Source organism: Engraulis encrasicolus, chromosome 14 (genome assembly GCF_034702125.1).
Source record: "Engraulis encrasicolus isolate BLACKSEA-1 chromosome 14, IST_EnEncr_1.0, whole genome shotgun sequence".
NCBI lineage: Eukaryota > Metazoa > Chordata > Actinopteri > Clupeiformes > Engraulidae > Engraulis > Engraulis encrasicolus.
Window position 1 is genome coordinate 7,537,935 of NC_085870.1, and position 19,927 is coordinate 7,557,861.

Sequence of the window (19,927 nt, forward strand, 5' to 3'; positions counted from 1 at the left end):
TCTCCATCTCTCCTCTCTTCTCCTCTCCTCTTCTCTCCTCTCCTCTCCTCTCCTCTCCTCTCCTCTCCTCTCCTCTCCTCTCCTCTCCTCTCCTCTCCGCTCTGCTCATCTCCTCTCCACTCTCCTATCTCTCCTCTCCTCTCTTCTCCTCTCCTCATCTCCTCCTGTCCTCTCCTCTCCTCTCCTCTCTGCTCCTCTTCTCCTCTCCTCTCCTCCCCTCTCCTCTCCTCTCCTCTCCTCTCCTCTCCTCTCCTCTCCTCTCCTCTCCTCTCCTCTCCTCTCCTCTCCTCTCCCCTCCTCCCTTCTCTTCTCCTCTCCTCTCCTCTCCTCTTCATCTCCTCTCTTCTCCTCTCCTCTTCATCTCCTCTTCAGCTCTTCTCCTCTCATCTCCTCTCCTCTCCTATCTCTCCTCTCCCCTCCTCTCCTCTCCTCTCCTCTCTTCTCTTCTCTTCTCCTCTCCTTCTCCTCTCCTCTACTTGTTCAGGTTCATTTGGTTGCCTGCTCAGCTTTCCTCAGCTCGGCCAACAAGTTTGAGTTCCTGGATATGGGATACGTAAGTCCTTAAAAGCGCTTTTGTTCATTCTTATTTGTTAACACTTTCCCTTCATCTTCACCTCCATGTGTAACTTGGAATAAATATTTGGTGATCAATTCCAATGACTTCAACAATTTATCACATTTGTCATGTTGTGTGTGAACTAAACATAACTCTATCTTGATGTTTTTATGTGATGTAATTTACATTGATTGGAGTACGGCTCAGGGCCCACTACTTGGAGGTCGGTGATATCATGTTATTGATTGTTCAAGTCAATGATACTAGATCACCTACAAGGGCCAGATGATCTTCATATGGCCCTAATGTATAATCTATAATCCATAACTGTTCTTTCCTAACCCGTATTGGTAGTTTCATATCGAGCTATGGCTCCCTGGTATAACGTTGACCTAGATTTAAAGTGATACTGCCCTATTTTTGGAGATAAGCTTATTTTACACATTTCCTTGAGTTAAATGATTGGGTTGTACCTTTCTCCTGTATTTTCAATCGTTTTCTGAGTAAGGCAGTGCACATTTTACCTCCAAGCTAGCAATTAACATGGAGTCCTATGAGACCAGCTGGCGGCTAGCTGGAGGTAAAATGCTAGCTTGGAGGTGAAATGTGCACTGTCATACTCAGAGAACGATTGAAAGTACAGGAGAAAGGTAAAACCCAATCATTTAACTCAAGGAAAGGTGTAGAATAAGCTTATTTCCAAAAATGGGACAGCATCACTTTAAGGTCTAAAAAACGAAAGGTTCATTGTAAGCCCATACTGTAGGCTCAGCTAATGTCTCATGGCTATGGCAAAAAAAAGAGGAACTTGTAAAGAACAGTGCATGGCCAAATGCATAGTGGAGTACAGTGCATGTATAAAGGAAAGTTTTGCCAAACATAGCTAATTAGAAGTAACACATTAATATAATATTCATGTACTTGAACATGTTTGGTTCAATTAATTCTTTTGATTAACTGACATCCCTATATATATTTATTTTTTTTGCCTGGTATGTTGCCTTTCTAAGGTCAGGCTATAGTTTCAGCATGGTTCCTGTCTCAGACCAGTTCATAGTTTTTTGGTTCTTAGGCCATAGGCCTTAGTCCAGTTTTATATTATGTACCCTTCTTAGCCATTGTGCATGCCCTTCTGAAGCCAAGCCATAAATTCATATTTACACACCCTTCTTAGGCCAGGCCATAATTTCATATACTACACCTAGACCATAAAGTAGTTTAATATACTATACCCAGACCATAAAGTAGTTTCATATACTATACTACTACCAAGGTCATACAGTAGTTTCATATACTATACTCAGGTCATACAGTAGTTTCATATACTATACCCAGACCTTACAGTAGTCTCATCTGGTTTCTTTGGTCTTTGCAGCAGCTGATGGAGCGTCTGCGTAGGATAGTGAAGCTGCCGCACAAGCTGAGGCCATCGCAGAGCAGCAAGGTGAGTCAGGCAGCTCCGTTTCTACTGGGCGGCCGCTAACACTAAGTAGTTTGAAAGTACACATTATTTAACATATCTCTCTCTCTCTCTAGTTTCTTTATCTGTCTTTGCCTTATTTCTCTCTCTCTCTCTCTCTCTCTCTCTCTCTCTCTCTCTCTCTCTCTCTCTCTCTCGCTCTCTCCCTCCATATTTCTCTCTATATCCCCTTCTTCGTCTCTCTTTATTTAACTCAGTGTATGCCTGTACCCTGCTCTCTCTGGCCCTTTCTTATACACCTGTGTGTCCCCTTGTGTTCTCCAGGTCAACCCTGACTACCATGCTGACTTGATATCTTTCTCTTTTTATTTCCCATATAACTCTACTGTATGTATTTCCCATATAACTTTGTGTATTTCCCATATAACTTTGTGTATTTGCCATGTAACAGTGTGTGTCCCTTTGTGGCCACCAGATCAACCCTTACTATCATGCTGAGTTTATATCTTTCTGTTTTTATTTCCCATATAAGTTTGTGTATTTCCCATATAACGTTGTGTATTTCCCATATAAGTTTGTGTATTTCCCATATAACGTTGTGTATTTGCCATGTAACAGTGTGTGTCCCTGTGTGTCCTCCAGATCAACACTGACTTCCATGCTGAGTTTGCGCGCTGCCTGGAGGCCCTGCTGCCCCTGGGCCACCGCCGGCCCCCATCCATCACCGCCGCCGCCAACATCAGCGCCTGGTCAGTACTTACTGTTACTCTTACTCTCTCTCTCTCTCTCTCTCTCTCTCTCTGTGTTTCTCTCTCTCTCTCTCTCTCTGTTTCTCTCTCTCTCTCTTTCTTTGTCTCTTTCTCTCTCTCTCTCTCTTTCTCCATTTCTGTTTCTCTCTCTCTCTGTCTCTGTGTTTCTCTCTCTCTCTCTCTCTATCTCTGTTTCTCTCTCCCTCTCTCTCTCCCTCTCTCTCTTTCTTTGTCTCTCTCTCTTTCTCCATTTCTGTTTCTCTTTCTCTCTCTCTCTCTCTTTCTCCATTTCTGTTTCTCTCTCTCACCTCTTCCTACCCTCCCCCACCTTCTCTGCCTCTCTCTCTGTCTCTCTCTCCTCTGTCACTGTGACTCTATCTGTTCCCTTCTTACTCCTTCTCTCTTTCATCTCTCTCTGTTATCTCTCTCTCTTTCATCTCTCTCTCTCTCTTATGCCTCTCTCTTTTTCTGTCTCTTTTATCTCTCTCTCTCTCTCTCTCCCTCTCTTCATCTTACCTTTTCCACCTGCGTGTCTGTCTTTCTCTCTCTCTGTCTCACTTGCTGCGTGTCTCTGGTTTTGTCTCACTTCACCTCCAGTGCCTTTATTGCCGCCCGTCTTTGTTGGCTTCTCTGACCATTAACTTTAGCAACTGCCTTTGCCTTGTTTTCTCTGTCTCTATCGTCATCTTTTTCTCCCTCTGCCTACCCCCTCCTCTCTCTCATTTTTTGCTTTTTTCTGCGTCTCTGTCATTCTTTCCTATTTTGTAGCATTTTGTCATCTTTTCAACTTAACGTGACCTAACATATTGCAGTAAGACCCAGGTGAACTCAGGTCGACGAAGTATCTCCAAAGTAGACATTTTCACCTGTTCTTCATGGCAATCACTTTTTCCCCAGAGCCTTTTGAGGTGTACAAATCCCTCGAAATCCCCTGAAATCCCCCAAATGCTTACATACACACCTTTCCGGTGCTGACAGGGCACGGACAAGCGAGGTACCCTCAGTCATCCAAAGAATCAGTTGGGGCCCTTGGGGTGTGAATGATGGAGGAGGGCGAAGAGCGTGGGCTGTGGGGTTGGATGTTTGTGGGGTGCGGTTGACGGAGGACACTTTTTTATGCAACACCCAGGGAGGTTGATAGTGGGGTACCAATGGGTCAGTTGTCTCAGGCACAGGGGGGGGGACGGGGGCTAGAATTGGTTCCCTATTACAATGTTTTGTGTATTCAGAAGGGGTCCTTTCGGATGACTTTTGCCCCAGGCCCATCCAAAGCTGCACGCGGCCCTGATAACCCCCTCCCCAGGCCATGTGGCATCAGGGGTGCTTATGGGCTGCATTAGCGCTGTCTGCCAGGCCGTGCCAGCGTCAGAGAGGCGTTAACCGCGGGCAGGGTAGACGCCGTGACGCGCGTGCCACCACCACAATTCTCAGAAGGTTCCGGGTTCCAGGAGGCTCAGTGTTGCGCTTGAGATTTACACTTCTGAACATCTAGAATGGGGGCTGAGGATGGGCTATGAATAGGCCCACTCATCGCTGTGTGTGTATGTTCGTCATCTGTGTCATCCATATTTAGTTGTGGGATGCGGGAATGCTTCAGAAGAAAGATTTATTGGTGTAGAGTAGTGAAGATAACCGTTTTATTTATTAGAATAGGATGTACTAATTGAGTAATTCTTGATGTTATTATTATATTATATATTGTAATTTGTGGTGAAAATTTGCTGCCATTTGCTTGATGTTTTATCAGTTCCACCATCACAAATACATATCTGTCCAGTCAAAACATCATGTCCTCCATTCAATAATATGAAATAATGCATCTGATCATAATAGCACCTAAGCGAATTGAAATTCAATAAGTAGGTTTTCTAGTGAAGATAATATTTCAAAGGAAAAGGAAACACTAGGAAATGTATCTTGAAAATAAAAAAAACATTTGCAAGGCAAATATCCTGAAGGAAAGATTAAGCAAAAAGAAAATCGGCAAACAAAAAAGGCACAAACCAAATAAAACAATCTGCTGTCCCTGACAGTTGCTATTGTTGTATTATTCACCATTGTTTGTGCTCAGTATGTGAATGTGTTTGTACAGTCTCATGTGCTTAGTTTTGCTTGTTTGCATTTGTTTCAGAAAGAATACAAGTTTGTGTGTGTGTGTGTGCGTGCGTGCGTGCGTGTATGCAAATGTTTGTCTCTGTGTGCATTGTCAGGATGTGCTTATGATGTATGTTTTAGTGTCCTTGAGGCATTTGAAATACGCTTATAAATAAAATGTCATTTGTTCATCGTCACCAATTCACCAAAGTAGTACATTTTTCACATTGTGTTTTGCACCTCCATTCTTGTACTAACCATTGAAAGAAATGCAGAGAAATTTGTTGAATTGTGTCATATTGTTACGAAAAGCAGTGCAAAATACGTTGAATTCTTACATCTTGCATTACATCAAGCTGTCAAATGAAACAAAAGGTTGAATGAATGAATGAATGAATGAATGAATGAATGAATGAGTGAATGAAAGAATGAATGAATGAATGAACGCATTTTACCTGTATGAATGAATGAGCACATTTTTATTATGACTTATTATATGGTTGTGACGTCATCGGTCGAATGCACCATTCATTTCAACGGGGCTCCCCAACGTTCGCACGTCTGTTATTTTTCGATAACGGACGGGTTGGTCTATAACAGACCGCTGTCAATGGCAACAAGACTTTTCACTGCTAAAGCGACTTTTCAACAAGACTCTAATCTGCTGCTGTGATAGACAACACCTGTTGTCCAATGTCCTGGCTACCTAGCTGTTAGCGGTGTTCCACAACGGCACTGTTTTGTTTTGCGCAGCAACAATCTTTTGACATTAAAAACTATAATAGACTTCACATTAAATAGGCCTAAAGAAATGTCCCCGCCATGTGTGAATCATTTAAGTATATCCATATAATAAGCGGGTTAACTTTCGGCGAGTCGGTCGCTTTGTGGAATAGCAGCACTTCAGAGAGACACTTCAGACGCTCCGCGTCGGGGTCTAAAGATTCTCTCTGTCGTGCTGCTATTCCACGGTAGCGACCTTCTCGCCTAACGTTAACCCTTACATAATGTGTCATTACACGTAGGGCTGCACGATACCAGAAAAAAATTCGGCGTAACAGCATGCAATACCTCGATAACTATATTTAAACAATATTAAGAAATATAGCCTAGTGTTTTTCTTGTCACTAATTTATCGGTCTGTGTGCTGGCGTGGCTTTGGTCTTGGCGGGCTTCTTGTGCATTTGTCGATATTCAGCTAGTGATTGGACTGCACAGAAATGTTTTCCTTGTTAGCGATAATGAAGTCATTTTCGCAATACGCATATCGCCACGCTTGATATCGTGATTTCGATACATTTTGGATACATTGTGCAGTCCTACAAGTACTGTATTGAATTGAACATGAGCACCTTGATCTCAGCAGCTGTCCTGTCCCTTGCCACTGTCTCCTGTTAGCAAACCCACTGGGCTGTCACTGTCATTTTCACTGTCACTGTCATTGTCACCGCACTGGAATCTAGCACCGATGTTGGTGTTGGCCCCGACAAGGACTTTCATAGGGGAACCTGTATTGCAAAGGGCCAGAGTTGACGAGGCCGGCCAGCCAACCGTGTGTGTGTGCGTGCGTGCGTGCGTAGGTGTGTGTGTGCGTGCGTGCGTGCGTGCGTGTGTGTGTGTGTGTGTACTCTGCATGCATGTACATGCGTGTGCGTGCGTGCGGTGTGTGTCTGACAGTGACGTGGGTATCCTTGCCAACTTTCCAAATAAATCATAAGCCTTGTTCTCAGGTTAGCCCAGCTGACAGACAATCCAACAAGCATCAAGACATATGGGAACATACTGAGACACGTGCAAGGATACCATTCTGCACAAACACACACAGGCGCACAGACACACACACACACACACACATCCATGTTCATTCACGTGCTGCTTTTTCATGTATATAAATCTGACTGGCCTGTATTTCTTATTGGCTTTCTCTATTGCCATCCCTCTCTCTATCTTTGGTATCCATCTCTGTCTCTCTGTCTTGCTCTCTCTCTCATTCTCTCTCTTTCTCTCTCTCTGTCCGTCCGCCTGTCTGTCCATCACTCACTTTGGCAGCTCGGCGTCCCTATTTTTATCAGAATTTCACGGAACTCTCCAGTATTCATCTTGTAGTCATGCAGCTGAGTGTTCAAAGGGGGACAGCAGGGGTTGGCTGGGTGCTGGGTGGCTGGTTGCTGAATGGGGTGAATGGTAGGTGGCAGGGAGTGTGGCTGGGGTGTTGGAGTGTGAGGGAGTGTGGGTTTGGAGAAGGGGGAAGAGGCGGAGAGGGGGGGGTGGTGGTGGGTGGTCCATGAACATGAAGGTAGAGGGAGAGGGTGAGGGTGAGGGGTGGGTATGGTATGGTATGGTATGGCAGTTGGGTGGTGTGGGTTTTGGAGTGCGGGGTTGGTAGAGAACAGGAAACGCGGAGGGAGGGTGTTGGGGAAGGTATGGTGGGCTGACTCTGACTCTGGGTGACGTGGTAGAGTGTGGGGTGGTGTGGGTTTCAGAGTGTGGTTGTGGGTGGTCGGTGGGTGGGTGGTTAGAGGTGGTGGGGGCATTTTGTTCCATGTCGCTGATGTCACAGTCGCTGCCAATATCTTAATGGTATTAGTACAGTGCCACGCTGTCCCATGAACAGAGCGGGCAGACGTGTGGCGAGGAAACTGTTTTTTTGGAGGGGTTTTATCACTTGGCTGCACTTGCCCTCTCTTGTGTCAACGCAGGCGACAAGTATACTTTCTTTCAACCAAACCTCCCTGCCCAAAGGTAAACATCATTCTTCCTTTAGAGCTTCGAGATATGGCTTTTGGTAGCGGTTGTGAAGTGGATAGGTACAGTAGCTGTTTGTGTATTGCTGACCTGGACCTTGTCAAAGAGGCAGCTGCAAGTGGAATCTAATATGTTCTTAAGGATTATTTCCTGTTTGTTTGGCTGTTTAGTTTTCAAAAGTCATACAACTTTGTATATTTCTATTTTGTATTCTATTATATTCAACTATATATAGTAATGTGATGTCCAAATATCTTACTCTACAGTGCCATTAATTTGTTGCTGTTTCAAATGGTCGACCAATATTGTTAAGAGATTTGAACATATTTGTCAGGCATGTTTTGTTTTAGGAAAGAAAACATTTTATTAGACCTACTGTTGCTGGCTGTTATTTTTTTCTGAGATAGGACGTGGTCGCTTATTGGAAATGTTGTGGTATTACTTTAACCTGGATTCTCAAAGTTACTTTCCAAAGTTATGTCAGATTATGTGATAGACGTTTTGCAAACGCTCCGTCACACCTCAGTTGTTTCAGCTGCATAATAGGAATAGAAATGGTGTGAGTTCTTACCTTTCTGGTAAGACGACAGAAAACAAAACAGCAACTACTACTTTATATGCATGAGTCAATTGCTCATATACACTTTTCAGTAATGCATTGTCATGGTTTCATCAATAAATAAAGCAGTGATGCTACACACTATTTTTTCAATGTTAATTCAACAGTCAAGTTGAAACGCCAGCGGTTACTACTCTCTGTGCAAAATTGATCTATATGTTTTCTCTCCACACTGGTGTTTGATATTGCTCAAGCAGCAGTGTGTGCTGACTTCTGTGTCGGCTCAAGAGGTTGTTTTTCAGCAGTGCCTCAATTTCATTAGGATGTAAAGGCCTAATGCATTGTGTCGGTAAAGTGCTGATGAGAGACAAACCACCCATTTTCTAGACGCACAACTCCCCCAACGCATTTGATTTAGTAAGTAGACAGCTGTACGTAAAATGTGTCAGAAACGTTAAAGAGCGGGCGATAAATTGTGAGCCCACTTGACGTAAGATGGAGAGAGACGGAAACACAGCCAGCCATCATGTCAGCTCCGACATTGCGTTCACGAAATGTGACATTTCGTCGTTCCGATTCCGATTCGGAGGGGACGGCGGGGGGCCCCCTAAGCAGATCATTAATTGCTCCATAAAGTGAGTGCTCTTGTCGGGGGCGCAAGTTATTTTCCGTTATGAATTCCTAGACAGCTGTCTGGCATGGCTGGTTGTAAACATGGCCCATCGGAACGCCAGTTCCACGAATACTCAGCAGTGATTGATGAAGTGCTGCCAGGGCTGGGGCCTGGTGTTTAGCCGTTTAGCCGCCGTAAAAAAATGACAGCAAAGAGGAGAGGCGAGGAGGGGGAGATAAGAACTGAGGGCCGGAAAACGAGCTGCGAGTGTGTGTGTGTGTGTGTGTGTGTGCGTTTGTGTGTGTGCGTTTGTGTGTGTGTGTGTGTGTGTGTGTGTGTGTGTGTGTGTGTGTGTGTGTGTGTGTGTGTGTGTGTGTGTGTGTGTGTGTGTGTGTGTGTGTGCGTGCGTGTACGTGTGCATTTGTGTTTGTGTGCATGTTGTATATATTGTATGTGATTGTATTTTTGTCTGTAGCCTATACAATATAGTAGCCCTTTACTGCCTGTATTAATTGTTGTTACCATTTACTGTCCTAAAATATGCTACGTCTGCCTGTCCGGCTGTCTGGCTGGCTGGCTGGCTGTGGTTGTTTGCTTGTTTACTTTAAGTATGTGGTAAAAGCAAGTCTCCCTTGTCTTTGCAATGACTAATAGTATTAGTACTCTTTAAGTTATAAGTTGCTGTGTAAAGATCTCATTCGGCCATTGTGATTGCTGACAGAACAGCATAACACTTTATGTTGTAGTAGTAGGAAATAAAGTCTGTAGTAGGCTTACCAAGGCCAGTGAGGGCTGTTTTTCAAACTGTTTTGGGAAAAAAAAGAAAGAAAAGCTGCACTCTATTCCGAAACGGTGACACTCAAACTTCAATTCTTTGCTATTGCTAAGCCATTTTAAATCGTCATGGCCGAATTATTTTATTTACTAGTAACCGCACAACTGCATTTGTCCCTGACCCTTGCTAAGCTATTCGTCACAGGTGAGGTGACAGCTAAACTCCCATCTCTCCTGGCAACTGCCCGAACTGTTTATTTATTACCAGTGATAGACTCACTCTGCTGCTGCTCTGTCACTGTCACGTTCCCTCCCTCTTCTCTTCTCCCCCCCCCCCCACCATCACTACCATACAGAAAAAAATAGGGTGTCAGTTTAACTCTTTAAGAGTTAACATTTGGTTAACCTCAGATACCATTTGGTCAAAAACAGTGTAGATTATACTTTACGGTCTGCATAGCATTGTCAATTCTACTGAATATCGTGTGAATATCAACACTGGAATGGAAAGAAATGATTTAGAAATGATTAGAGTTGCAATTACACTGAGCACCTGCATGGTTTTCACACTTGACTTTTGACTCCACTGTTGGTGTGATTTGACTCTCCACACTGTTGTAAATACAGTGACTATAAGAGTTTACTCTGGAATTTTGACACACAGTGACACCCCGTCTTTTCATTTTTATTGTGCAGGCTCCAGTCCCCCATGTCCATGTCGTGCGGCTCCCCATCCCTCAGCGACATGCCTCTGGGCACCTCCGGGGGGCGCCGTCCCACCTTGCACCGCTACATCAGCACCAAGGTCCTGTTGGCCGAGGGCGGAGACACGCCTTTTGCCGAGCACTGCCGCAACTACGAGAACAGTTACAGGGTGAGGGCACGCACGGCCGCGGTGTTAGCGCTGTCTGCTGTTGATGGTGATGAGGATGTTGCACTTGTTCTTGTTTATTATTTATTTGCACATGGGGAATGCCTCTTGAGATGCAACATTCCGTTTTCAGTAGGGTCCCCTTGAAACTGGACAGTGCAGACAATACAAGACAAGACATAACATCGCAACACACATTCACACACTCATTCAAATAGCAGCCTCTTCGTTCCCCCACCTCTACAACCCCCAAAGCAATATGTTTTTGGTGTTATTTTTATGTTACTGGGACAGGCATTGTTCTTGTTCTGGTTCTCGTTCTTGTTCTCGTTCTTGTTCTTGTTCTTGTTCTTGTTCTTGTTCTTGTTCTTGTTCTTGTTCTTGAGTGTGTCTGACAAGAAAGCTAATCCACAAGAAGTTCACCCAACAGAATACTAAACAACATGGCTGAAATGTGTATGTGGCAACGCACTATTTTAAGGTTCACATGTTAGCCATGAATTCATGAATTCATTCATTCATTCATTCATTCGTGCGTGCGTCCTTGTGTAATTCTGTTGTGAGTGTGTGTGCATTCGCCATAGCCTACCTGTGTGTGCGTGTGTGGATTTGACTCATATCTATGCATGTATGTCGTGTGTGTGTGTGTGTGTGTGTGTGTGTGTGTGTGTGTGTGTGTGTGTGTGTGTGTGTCTGTGTGTCTGTGCGTGTGTGTGTCTGTGTCTGTGTCTGTGTCTGTGTGTCTGTGCGTGTGTGTGTGTCTGTGTGTCCAGTGCCTGCAGACAGACATCCAGAAGCTGAAGGACCAGGTGCAGGCCATGCACCGCGACCTGACCAAGCACCACTCCCTCATCAACACCGACAACATCGAGCAGATCCTGAAGCGCTCGCTCCACATAGACGGAGAGATCACCTCCCAGTACTCCTCAGTCCAGACCAACAGAGCACTGTTTGAAGAGGTATAGTAGGGGACTAAGACACAGTAGTAGTAATAGTATTCAACTAGTATAGTACAGTAAGTAGTAGTAGTAGTAGTAGTAGTAGTAGTAGTAGTAGTAGTAGTAGTAGTAGTAGTAGTAGTAGTAGTAGTAGTATCCCAGTACTCCTCTGTGCAGACTATGAGAGCGCTGTTTGAAGAGGTAGGGACTAAGACACAGTAGTAGTAATAGTATTCAACTAGTATAGTACAGTAAGTAGTAGTAGTAGTAGTAGTAGTAGTAGTAGTAGTAGTAGTAGTAGTAGTAGTAGTAGTAGTATTAGTAGTAGTAGCAATAGTATTCCAGTACTCCTCTGTGCAGACCATGAGAGCGCTGTTTGAAGAGGTAGGGACTAAGAGACAGTAGTCATAGTATTCCACTAGTCCTTAATAGTAAGTAGTAGTAGTATTAGTAGTAGTAGTAGTAGTAGTAGTATTTCAGTACTCCTCTGTGCAGACCATGAGAGCGCTCTTTGAAGAAGTAGGGGACTAAGACACAGTAGTCATAGTATTCCAGTACTCCTTCATAGTACAGTAAGTAGTTGTTGTAGTAGTAGTAGTAGTAGTAGTAGTAGTAGTAATGGCAGTAGTAGTAGTAGTAGTAGTAGTAGTAGTAGTAGTAGTAGTAGTAGTAGTAGTAGCAGCAGTAGTAGTAGTAGTAGTAGTAGTAGTAGTAGTAGTAGTAGTAGTAGTAGTAGTAGTAGTAGTAGCAGCAGTAGTAGTAGTAGTAGTAGTAGTAGTAGTAGTAGTAGTAGTAGTAGTAGCAGCAGTAGTAGTAGTAGTAGTATCCCAGTACTCCTCTGTGCAGACCATGAGAGCGCTGTTTGAAGAGGTCGGGACTAAGAGACAGTAGTCATAGTATTCCAGTACTCCTTCCAGTGTTACTTCATACAGACCAGGAGAGCGCTCTTGGAAGAGGAAGACAACTTAGTACAGTTAGTAGTAGTAGTAGTAGTAGTAGTAGTAGTAGTAGTAGTAGTAGTAGTAGTAGTAGTAGTAGTAGTAGTAGTAGTAGTAGTAGTAGTCCAGTACTCTTCTGTGCAGACCATGAGGGCGCTGTTTGAAGACGTAGGTCACCGTGACATAGTAATGCAGGCCAATACTTAAGAGCTGTAGATTTGCATATGGACTGTTGGGACATGTGACTGTTCTGGGAGTACAAAAAAGCCCCTACTAATATTTAGCACTATGTTTTCACATTCCGTAATGTAGCATGGGCTATTATTGTCCATTGGGATATTGTCCCTTAGAAAGCTGAAACTCAACTCGTGCCCTTGCAAATGTTATTGTGGAATTAATAGGGATAATGTCCGTTGTCCATCAAGGAAACATGCAAATGCTATGTTACAATAAGAAATACTGGTAGTAAATGCTTTTGCTTATGCATCTGCCCTTCAAACTAGTTGAGGCTGCACAGTGGGAGTTTTGACTGCCCTTGTAGTATATAGCCGTCACCTTTCTCCAACACAGCATCTGGTCATTCATCAATGCATTGGCAGATTTATTCGTTTGGAAAGTGCACTCGTTTTAACCTTGGGACAAGCAAAAACAAAAACACTGAACCATAAAAATGTTTTTTTTTTCCTGTTCCGTTCTTCCGCACTTAGAAGAAAATATGTTTGTGGGGAGGCGGCGAAGGCAACCGAGTTGACAGCTTTTGGATTGTTTTTAGAGCGCAGTCTGCATTCCTGAGGCTTAAATCTGTCCTAATGCACTTTTGAATTCTGAGGCGTAAACCCTTCCCAAAGCCTGGCATTTCCTTTTTAGCGCAGCCTGCAGGTACTTGAAATGGGGAAGTGCAGACAAATACACGTGAAAATGAAACGGGGGGAAATGTCAGGCTGTTATGTGGACCGTCAGGACGGGAGCAGCGCTGACATGCATGACTGATGCAACTTTCTCTCGCCTGTACAGATATGGGAGGAGACCTTTCAGCGAGTCACGAACGAACAGGAGATTTACGAAGGTACAAGAACACCTGCAGCTGTAATTGTCTCTCTCACTCTTTCTCATTCTCTCTCTCTCTCTCTCTCTCTCTCTCTCTCTCTCTCTCTCTCTCTCTCTCTCTCTCTCTCTCTCTCTCTCTCTTAATTTCTCTCTCACACACACGCTCACTGTCTCCTTCTTTCTCTCTTTCTTTCTCTCTGTCTCTCTGTCTCTCTCTGTCTCTCTGTCTCTCTCTCTCTCTCTCTCTCCCTCCTCGCTCCCCCTCCCCATCGCTCTGTCAGAAAGGTGCTTGCTGACAGCAGTCACACTTTTGCACGTGTGAGCGTGCCACACTGCTGTTTCCATGTCTGGCACGCACCACGTGACCCATACTCGCCCAGGTCTGGCACGCACCACGTGACCCGTACTCGTCCAGGTTAGTGACTGACGGTGTTGTGTTTATTTTTTGCTCCCAGCCCAACTGCACGACCTGATGCAACTGAAACAGGAGAACACCTATCTGACCACCATCGCCCGGCAGATCGGCCCCTACATTCTGTCCATCGCCAAGGTCAAGGAACGGCTGGAGCCCAGGTACTGCAGGGCTGGTGCCATAACCAACAAAGGCTTTTGTCCTTTTGCCACAGGACACAGGGTTGTGTTACGTTACCGCTGGCAGGCAGCAGCGAGCTGGGAACACATGCTAATCCTCCAGTTAAGATGGGAGAATATAAGAAGAAGGGAGAAATGAAGGGAGGGAGATATATATATAAAAAAACATCTCGCTTCAAGGATTAGTTGCTAACTGCAACATGATACACACACACACAACCCAAGAACACACCAACCAACAAGCCATGAAATCAAACGAATAAAAACTGTAGAAATCTGTACATAGTAGTCCTACTAGGCCTACTTTCAAAAAGTACAGTATGTAGTGTAGATAGTTTCACGTAAAAGAGCACCTGCATATGTACACAACAATAAGAGAGAGCATAGTAGTTCTTTCACACAAAAATAATTTCATTCAGGTGAGACAGGAAACAGTGTATTTCTTTCACACAAAAATAATTTCATTCAGGTGAGACAGGAAACAGTGTAGTTCTTTCACACAAAAATAATTTCATTCAGGTGAGACAGGAAACAGTGATTTACTCCGTTTCAGAGGAAGTACAGTATGTATTTTTATATCTAGAGCAGTCTCAGTGTTTCCCAACCCTGGGGTCGGGACCCCATGTGGGGTCACCTGGAGTTCAAATGGGGACGCCTGAAATGTCTAGGTGTGACAAAAAGAATGCTGATGAATATCACTTATTAATGTAACATAACTATACAATATTCTGTTCGGAACACCATTTAAAATCTCAGACTGCCATAAATATTTATAGGTTGAATAGCCTACAACTTATGTAGTCATGTTTAAATTTTTGTCGTGAAAAAAAAAATTCTGTATGGGGTCGCCCAAAATTTGGGATGTCAGAATAGGGTCCCGTATCAAAAAAAACATTGTGAACTTCTGATCTAGAGCTTGGCGAGCATTGTAAGGCAGTGACTTTGGCTATTATTTACCTCAAAGTGACATACAGTAGCTGGTGTTTTTAGGAATCCAAAGTTGTCTGCCCTCTGCTGCTGACACTGACTGTGGTGCATTGCCGCACAGGTACCAGGAAGCCAAAGACCTTGAGGATGATCGAACGGAGACAATGCTGAAGATTTATGAGGATGGCACAGGCGGCTCAGAGTCACAGAGACACAGGTGCGATTTCCCCTGTCATGTTTTCTGTCAACCCGGGCCGTCCGTGCTTGTCACAGTCTTGTACATGTACACCATCAATAATTCTGTGCCCTAGCTACCTAAGTTTGTCTTAATTCAGTGGTGTAGTCTACTTTTTTGTGGTGGGTATACTGCATATTTTAGCATTTTTGAAGTGGGTATACTGTATACTGTATATTTGTGCTCTTCTAAATAACGGATCAATACATTTTAGGTGGGTATACTGAAATCCCTGACATTTTGAGGTGGGTATACTGCGTATACCTGTATTCTACGTAGACTACACCACTGTCTTCATTACAGAAAGAAAACTTGTTCAAGTCATTGAAACCTTTCTGTCCCCCATAGTGACATTGACAGCCAGCAAAGTGACTACAAATGGGAGAAAAACAGCGAAACGTGCCCCCTCATCCTGGCGCCGGAGAAATCTACAAGCGGTGATTACAACTGGCCGAGCAAACCGAGGAGCCAGGAGACCACAAATCAGATGGAAATCCAACTTTAGAATACTATAGGAAGTGGGATCGAAGGACAGCCTATATGTAGCCAGAAGACACAGTCTGTGTGCGCTAGACCATTAACCTCATAATGCACATCGTCCCATACAGCGGAACGCTGTAACAGCCTCTGACAAGACTTGACTGCCATTGTGCTACACTTCGTTGACATTACACAGTTTCTTCAGCAATAAATTCCGAATTGGTCATTGCTATTCGGGTAACAGCAGGGGGTCATGCTTTCACAGATAAAGGCTGTACATGAATGGGGATGATAAGCCATGTTGGGGTTTGACAAATTTGAAAACTGTTGGAAGCTGTACTGCACTTCTGCCTGGTTGAACAATGTAGCAAATTCATACATGGAAAACATTAAAAACAACATCACCCATGCCATGGGTGTGTCTTCAGATAATGAAAAAGGAGGCACACACAAGGCTTGTGTGGAAAAATGTATATCGTAGCCGAAAATGTACAACAGAAGTCAGAGGTTTAACTGGAGCAACAGACGTTTCGGACCTAGTCCATTCTCAATGTCTCCAGTGTCTTCGGATGCAACAGAATCTTGTGTTGTTGTAGAATAATAGCTCAAAAGCTCTCTTGCAGACATGGATGGGAATCCATACTACTTCTATCTCTGGACAGGGCTGCATCTGTCTATTGTACGATGTGGGCTGCACACACCACAGGGAAACCCATTGCACTGGAGTTCACAGATGCCCCGTGAGTGGATCTAAAAAATGATCTTTGGGTGAGGGGCTTTGGGTGGATAACTGATGGTCATTGATTGTGGCTGTGGCTCTGAATCATGAATAAGCCGTGTCTGGTTATGATGATGAAGCGGTTGCCTTTCTGGTTGGAGGTCCGCTTGTGGGGAGGAGATGGAGCTCAATGATGAAGTCCTGTCCTGTGTGGACCTCTAGGGGGAGGCCTTGAACAAGAACCTGGCAACGAAAAGAAGCTCTGGCTCCTCTACTCTCTCTGACTCTTAAAGAGGATGTGTGATTGTGTGTGATGTGAGAACATTGTTACATTTGTAAGGGACAAAAAACAAATGAGAGGTGTGTTTAAGTGTGTAAATGTAAAATGAAATATTTATTTCATATTTCTACAATTTACACAGCATTACTTGTTGAATTGTGTTGAACTGAAATTACTCTTACTGTATTCTCATGAAACCTCTTGTAATTGTAATTTATTCTCTCTTTTATGCATACTTTTTGAGAGATACTTTAAAATAAAATATAATAAAAATGACTTTGGAAAATACTTGTTGCGTCACGATTAAATACCTGTGGTATTTGCCATCCAACCCCATACACCCAGAGGGGTTTTTTGTTGTTGTAAGCATGGAGCAATGCCAGCCCAAGGGTACCTACCCCAACAAAGGAACATTTCTTTGTTTTTGATTAATTTTACAACAAATCTGAAATAATTATGTGTTTGCACATTTACTCCAGTCAATTAATATTCCTAGTGGTCATTGTGCAGGTAGGCTGATCTATGATGATCGAAACATTGTTCCCAATAAATTAAGTTTTTTGTAAGCAGTGTACAGATCCTTCCCCCCTTCTATTGTGCAGGAAGAAAAATACTGTTCATATTTTAAGCCATATTGCATTTTTTTCTGCAGTCAACATCATTGACTCTGTAATTGCTAAAATAGGTGTTTGAATAATGAATGGCCCCAAAAGGCAGTTACATACATCAGCGCTAATGAGAAAACGACTTGATCGGCTGCCAATGAACTCGCTGTACACTGCAACTGGGTCAATAAGTGATCAGACCATAAATCATCAGAATAGAGAGAATGGATGTGAGTTTTACACACACAGTGCATTTCACAGTGTTAATGTAACACTATTGAGAATAAGACCAACACTGGGAAAGTTAAATTTGACTCACACGTGTTGAATTAACACTACAACATTGACTGTGGATATACAGTACTGTATACAGTATACACTGTATCTCTATATGGAGAAGAAGCCATCCCCCACCCTGTGGACCTGCGTTGGTTCCCCAGACGGGCTTAGGACCAGGTAATGTATTCCTCCCTGTCTCCTGGCCACCTCCGCCACATTAGTTTATGTCAGCCTTGCTCCGCTGTTCTCCGCAGGGAGTGATCAGTATAGGTCTCTCCTTTTCTCCTTCAGTCCCTGCTCTTCTCCTTTGCGCCTCGCTCCCGTCCTCCCTTCTTTCTCTTCCTCCCTCTACTCAGTCACCTGCTCTCTCCTCCTTCCCTCACTTCCCCCTTTCTCTCATATTCCCCTGTTTTTTATTTCACAGTTACAATTTCAAGTTCCATGTTCCTAATAAAGCATGCAAAAAAAAAAAAACATCCTTGTTATCTCTGAGCGTTCATGCCCACTGTCAGAGTAGCAGGGTTGTGCTAAGGTTAAGCTCATCCATCCTTGAGTGAGTAAACAACAGACTCTCTGCAAAACCCCACTCAAGAACGAACAAGCAAACTAATTTGTCTTGGTACACCCAATTATTTCTGCGGCCGGCACATTGCGTAGTATAGCGGACGGTCCGTATTAAAAGAGTGCGTGCCGGAGCACGGAGGGCTGACCCACCTCTGCAGTCGCAACAGAGTAACAGTTTGCGCCCTCACCCCCTATGCTATACAGCAGTGATTCTCAAAGTGGGGCGTAAGCCCCCCTGGGGGGGCGCGAAGGCATCTCAGGGGGGGGCGTGTGACATCTGATTTTGGGTTTTTACCCTCAAGGAAATTATTTCCTGTCTCACCAATAAGTCAATAAGTTTAAAACCCCCACCAACATTATATTATTGTAATGAATTTGAATAGCATAGGAAATGAACACACATCTGCATTCGACTGCAGTCCCTCTTTGTTTAATCTCACCAGTCACCTTTCCTTTGATTCTACGCAGCGATGGCAAAATCAGTCTGCTGTTGCTTGGGGGGGCCCGGAAGCATACAGACCCTCTGAAGGGGGGAATGATGAAAAAAGTTTGAGAACCACTGCTATACAGCATCCTTACTGTGCAGCAGCGTTTCAAACTCATTTAGGGGCCCTATAGGCAAAATATAGACATTGAGCCCTCTTGCATTATTTTTTGATGTATTTACCATGATGGGGCTGACTGTTGGGGGGGGGGGGGGCTACAGAGGGCAGATATTCTACACAACGACTGGTCCAGGCCACGGTCCTGTCCCGCGTTGACTACTGCAACTCACTCATGACAGGTCTACCTGCTTGTGCGCTAAAGCCTCTGCAGATGATCCAGAATGCGGCGGCACGGTTGATTTTCAATCAACCCAAAAGGACCCATGTTACTCCTCTATTTATTGAGTTGCACTGGTTACCGATCGCCGCCCGGATCAAGCACAAGGCATTGACCCTTGCCTACAAAACCATCACAGGAACGGCCCCAGCTTATCTGAAGGACCTACTAACGCCTTATGTTACTGGAAGAGAACTGCGCTCATCCAGCACAAGCCGTCTGGCTCTGCCATCCAGTCGCTCTAGGTACTCCCAGTCAAGATTGTTCTCCGTTGTGGTACCCAAGTGGTGGAACAGTCTCCCAGAGGCAGCAAGACTGAGCACATCTCTTGCAGCTTTCAAGAAACAACTAAATACATTCCTCTTTCGAGAGAATCTACTAGACTAATGCTTGAACTGGCCTTGCCCCAGGGCAGACTCCTGACATGTTTAGTTTAGTTTAGTTTAGTTTGTGAGTGTGTGTTTGTGTGTGTGTGTACTCTTATTTACTCCTTATATTTAAAAAAAAACAAAAAAAACAACTAACCCCTCTTTGCAACTGCACTTGTTGTTCTGTATATCTCCTGTGCACTTTGTATTTGCTTGTGATGTTGGCTTGATTATGTCCTCTTTTGAAAGTCGCTTTGGTTATAAAGCGTCTGCCAAATGCAATGTAATGTAAATGTAATGTAATGTAATATGGTGGGGCCCAGACGATTGCCTAGTCTGCCTATTGGTAAAAACTAGGGGTGCATTTCAATATGCAACCTTGTATGCTCCACTAAGGCTTGTGGCCTCACGTTTTGCTGATGCTCCGCCTCCGTGGAGAAAACGATTAAGTTTCCCTGCTGTCAGCCTTGCCACAATTTTTGGGGGACTATTCTTTATTTACCATCCTGTTTGAAAATGAGAAAATGACTTAACAATTGAGCTTTTGTGACATATTGAGATATAATGCTGTTGTCAGTGATTGTCATCACGACGTATTACTTCCTGGTACGAGGCCACAAGCACAAGTGGAGGATGCAAGGTCGCATATTTGAACGAACACCAGCTGAGTTGAGGGGGAGAGCTACTAGCCAGCTGCTCGGCTCTTCTTCAGCACTCAAGGACAGTGTTGCCAGATTGGGCTGCTTAGGATGGC

The 19,927-nt window shown here is 44.1% G+C and overlaps 1 protein-coding gene across 2 annotated transcripts in view; it reads left to right on the top strand.

The window, feature by feature from the left end:
* Positions 1-16,815, top strand: part of rnf207a (ring finger protein 207a) — a 51,392-nt gene extending 34,577 nt beyond the window's left edge. The window contains exons 10-18 of one of the 2 annotated variants that reach the window (XM_063214838.1): positions 485-553; positions 1,932-2,000; positions 2,619-2,725; positions 10,207-10,384; positions 11,155-11,340; positions 13,272-13,323; positions 13,760-13,877; positions 14,944-15,039; positions 15,406-16,815. In XM_063214838.1, coding sequence (XP_063070908.1) covers positions 485-553; positions 1,932-2,000; positions 2,619-2,725; positions 10,207-10,384; positions 11,155-11,340; positions 13,272-13,323; positions 13,760-13,877; positions 14,944-15,039; positions 15,406-15,562 — 1,032 coding nt within the window. In that variant the 3' untranslated portion in view covers positions 15,563-16,815. The remainder of the gene's footprint in view (positions 1-484; positions 554-1,931; positions 2,001-2,618; positions 2,726-10,206; positions 10,385-11,154; positions 11,341-13,271; positions 13,324-13,759; positions 13,878-14,943; positions 15,040-15,405) is intronic. The other variant, XM_063214839.1, reaches the window with a different exon arrangement.
* Positions 16,816-19,927: the final 3,112 nt, after the last annotated feature.